Raw genomic sequence first — 3,385 nt, 5'->3', positions numbered from 1 at the left:
TAGTGCAAAGCAAGGTATGATGACAAAGGCAACACCCTCCATGTACCTTTGTCTGACATCCCTTCTAAAGAATAACATTGAGATACATAGAAGATGTTGCCGTTGTCACAAATTATTTGCTTTGCAATGCAAAAAAAAAAAAAGTACTGTTTTTTTTCACAATTAGGTGAATTTGCAATCCATAAAGTGATTGGCATACCAAATACAACACCTAATATTTTGCAAAAGCAATGTGTTTGGAAGCACTATACATGTCTGTGGCCTGGATCTATTTAGCATACAATGTAGAACCATGTTTACTTCAATCATACAATTGTGTGAAATCTTACTAAACATTTGAAAAATGAATACTTTAATGCCAAAGTGTTTTAAAATGTCGGCACACATTTACTAAGATATTACAACAATATATATATATATCGTGCAATAATTGCTATAGCATGCAGCAAGGATGGATGTGGTTCTGTGTAGCATCTGTTCTTTGCCAATGAAAAGAAAATCCACATTCTCTGTGTGTTTTTTTTTCAGGATGTTTCTTTAGGATTTTTTAATTGTTTTGTTTTTTTTTTTAAACAGGGAAACAAACACTCCGGGGAAAAGGAAGAAGGGGGAAAGGTGGACGACACTATAACAAAACCACAGGATATGGCTATTCTCTGACATGGCTGAGACAGTACAAACTCCTCTGACTAGTGCTATACGTCCAGGTCATGTCCAGACCTCAATGAAACAAGTCCTCTTGTCACTCATCCTCCAAGTCTATCCTTCGTCGTCATGAATGTCTTCCACAAATTCTGAAAACATTTCACTCATCATAAAGTTAATAAGATCCTCCTCACTAAAGGAATCGCCGCTTTCTCTTTCATGTTCCTCAATTTCACACATCACGTTCCTAAGATGGGCCTAGAAAAAGGTATCACAGGATCAGTAAAGGTTTCCAATTTCCTCTGGGCCACAGATCATTAAGGTCCAGGGTAATATAACATTTTATAACTCTATATATGAAATGCATAAAACACAACACATTAATACTTCTCATTGCTTGCTGAATAGAATTTGTTACACTTCTACCACTAGCTACATTGATACAGCAACATTGAGAAAACAATTTAACTACGGTCACATCCCATCTATGGGAACATTTCTGTGTACATGGAACCCATCTTTACATTTCCCTGTCCCATAGACAACAATGCCACGATGTTTATAATGAAGGCATTCACAAGATATCACAAGGGGGGAAACTTACCGGGCACCAGCTTAACGAATCTTTTCTTTTTTGTGACTGTGGTTCTTCTAGAGGGACATCGGGGTATGGGTGTTTGTAGGAACACTTTTCTCCAAATGGGCATTTACAGCTGCCTTTGTCAGTATAATGGCAGGGTTCGTTTCTGGAAATAAACAAGCAAGCTTTTCTTTACTTTTACTGAAGACAATGAGTAGTTTACACCACACTCCTGGCATCATTTTCTTTAGTATTTTGTAACGTTAACTAAGAAATTGTATCTAATGTATGCATTCTTTCACTCACCCTAAGCACATATGTTTAAACAAATTTAATAATTTTAAGGCAATAGGAGATATAGGGGCTCAGTCCTCCTCTCATGTCCCTTATGGTAAAAACAGAAATTCTGCAGTGTAGCAGTAAAGAACCGAGCAGGACTGAAAACATTTTGGGATTTAAATGCAAAGACATTTTTCAGTGCCTTAAACAAAACCTATTGTATATATTGTAGAGATGTCTAGACATACAACATCATGTAGTCAGTCCTTTTTTTAAAACCCCAATAAAGATACAAAAAGAATCTTTTAAGAAGCTACGAAATAACTTGGGCCTTTACTGGATATAAACAAAAAACTTGTACATTGGCAGTCATTTTTATATCTATAGATACTGACACTCCTCTTGCTGTGACCTTAAATCATGTAATAATAAAATACAAGTTCAGATGTACTCAGATAAAGTGTTCTAGATCTCTCCCCCCGTGGATGTAGAACGTTGGTCTTACCTCATGACCTCCTTGAACTTCTGGATCAGCTCTTCTTTCTCATCCTTTTCCACATTTAAGTACTCGCTTGGAATCACAAAGTTTGATTTGATTTGGCATTCTGGACATCTACACACACAGAAAACACAATATCAGTGTTTATGAAGATAGCAATCCACACAGTCCAATTAGCGCCACCATTATTTGTACATGTTCTGTCTTATATATTGGCAGAATATATATTTCCCATTATTATTTTTATACACACACACTGAATATATACAAGCAGATAACTTACTTGATGAGTATGTTCCCAAGCTGTTTAGCATCCGTCCATCTTCGTATACATGTCAGACAGTAGCAGTGTATACAGTTGGCCATTACTCCAAAACTCTTTTTGGTGATATTTGTTTTTTCATAAACCACCTCCATGCAGATGCAGCACACAAGGTCATTACTGGGCTGGATGGACGCGTCTTTTTTATGCGCCTCAATGCAAAGCTAGATTAGAAAAAGAATAAAATCAATAAGTAAACTAGACAGTATTTTCATTTTATACACATTTGAGTTTTTGCCTAAATAATTTCTGATGCAGGTTTTACAGTGCTTTGAAAAAGTGTTCATCTGCCTTTGGTTACATTACAACCTGGGAATAGAACTGATTCTTGGGAGGGTAGCACCATTAGATTTAGAAAACTAAGATACCAAGTTGAAGGTGAAAATATATTTAGAATTGAAGATGCTATGCTTTGTGTATATACACAAGGCCTTTTTTTTTCTACCAAGACAGTACAAACAGCAAGGGGGAAAACATTACCTATAGTATGATATATGCTTTAGTTTCACTTTAAGGTACTCCTCTATCTCAAAATGCGTGGGCTGCTTTAACTGCACCTCCCAAACACATTCAAAGCATAAATAGGCCCTTAGAGGTAAAGATGTCATAAAAATTCTGAATCACTTATCTTTATCCTCTACCAACTGAGAATATTTCTCAAGGACTGGAAAAACATGTAGGCAAGTTAGAAGGTAATTTAAATAAGTTTTCTCTGTACCTTAATGTGTTCCGAACTCTTATCCATGTCAGTGGGATGAAGGACCCATAGCCCGCATATATCACACGGGTCTCCATGTGAATAAACGCAGTTCACTCCATAACGGCATCGCCCCATTGCGGCATAGGGACAAACCTGCTTCTTCAAGTATGCTAACGGCTCTGTCTTCGCCAGATGGTGATAGAAAGAAAAAAAAATGTATTCATTTTTAAATTGTATCAATTCAATCATTCTGACCTGTGTACTGAAGGCAAGCATCTCAGAGAGTGTCAGGTGGGGGCCTCACTTATGATAGCAGTTTGCCTGAAGTTAGAACCCCAGCCTATAGTTTGTATTTACAAG

General features: G+C 36.8%; 1 protein-coding gene across 1 annotated transcript; it reads right to left on the bottom strand.

Annotated features, from left to right (window-relative positions):
• Positions 1-442: 442 nt before the first annotated feature.
• LOC140342417 (E3 ubiquitin-protein ligase makorin-1-like) lies at positions 443-3,153 on the bottom strand. Its single transcript, XM_072428597.1, has 5 exons — positions 3,044-3,153; positions 2,287-2,489; positions 2,010-2,117; positions 1,250-1,391; positions 443-903 (listed from the first exon to the last, which is right to left on the bottom strand). Exons 1-5 carry the CDS (start codon positions 3,068-3,070, stop codon positions 760-762), a joined length of 624 nt encoding a protein of 207 aa, XP_072284698.1. The 5' UTR covers positions 3,071-3,153; the 3' UTR covers positions 443-759.
• Between the last annotated feature and the right edge of the window lie 232 nt (positions 3,154-3,385).

Source organism: Pyxicephalus adspersus, chromosome 12 (genome assembly GCF_032062135.1).
Source record: "Pyxicephalus adspersus chromosome 12, UCB_Pads_2.0, whole genome shotgun sequence".
In the NCBI taxonomy this organism is placed as follows: Eukaryota; Metazoa; Chordata; class Amphibia; order Anura; family Pyxicephalidae; genus Pyxicephalus; species Pyxicephalus adspersus.
This window is presented reverse-complemented; position numbering and strand designations above follow the sequence as displayed.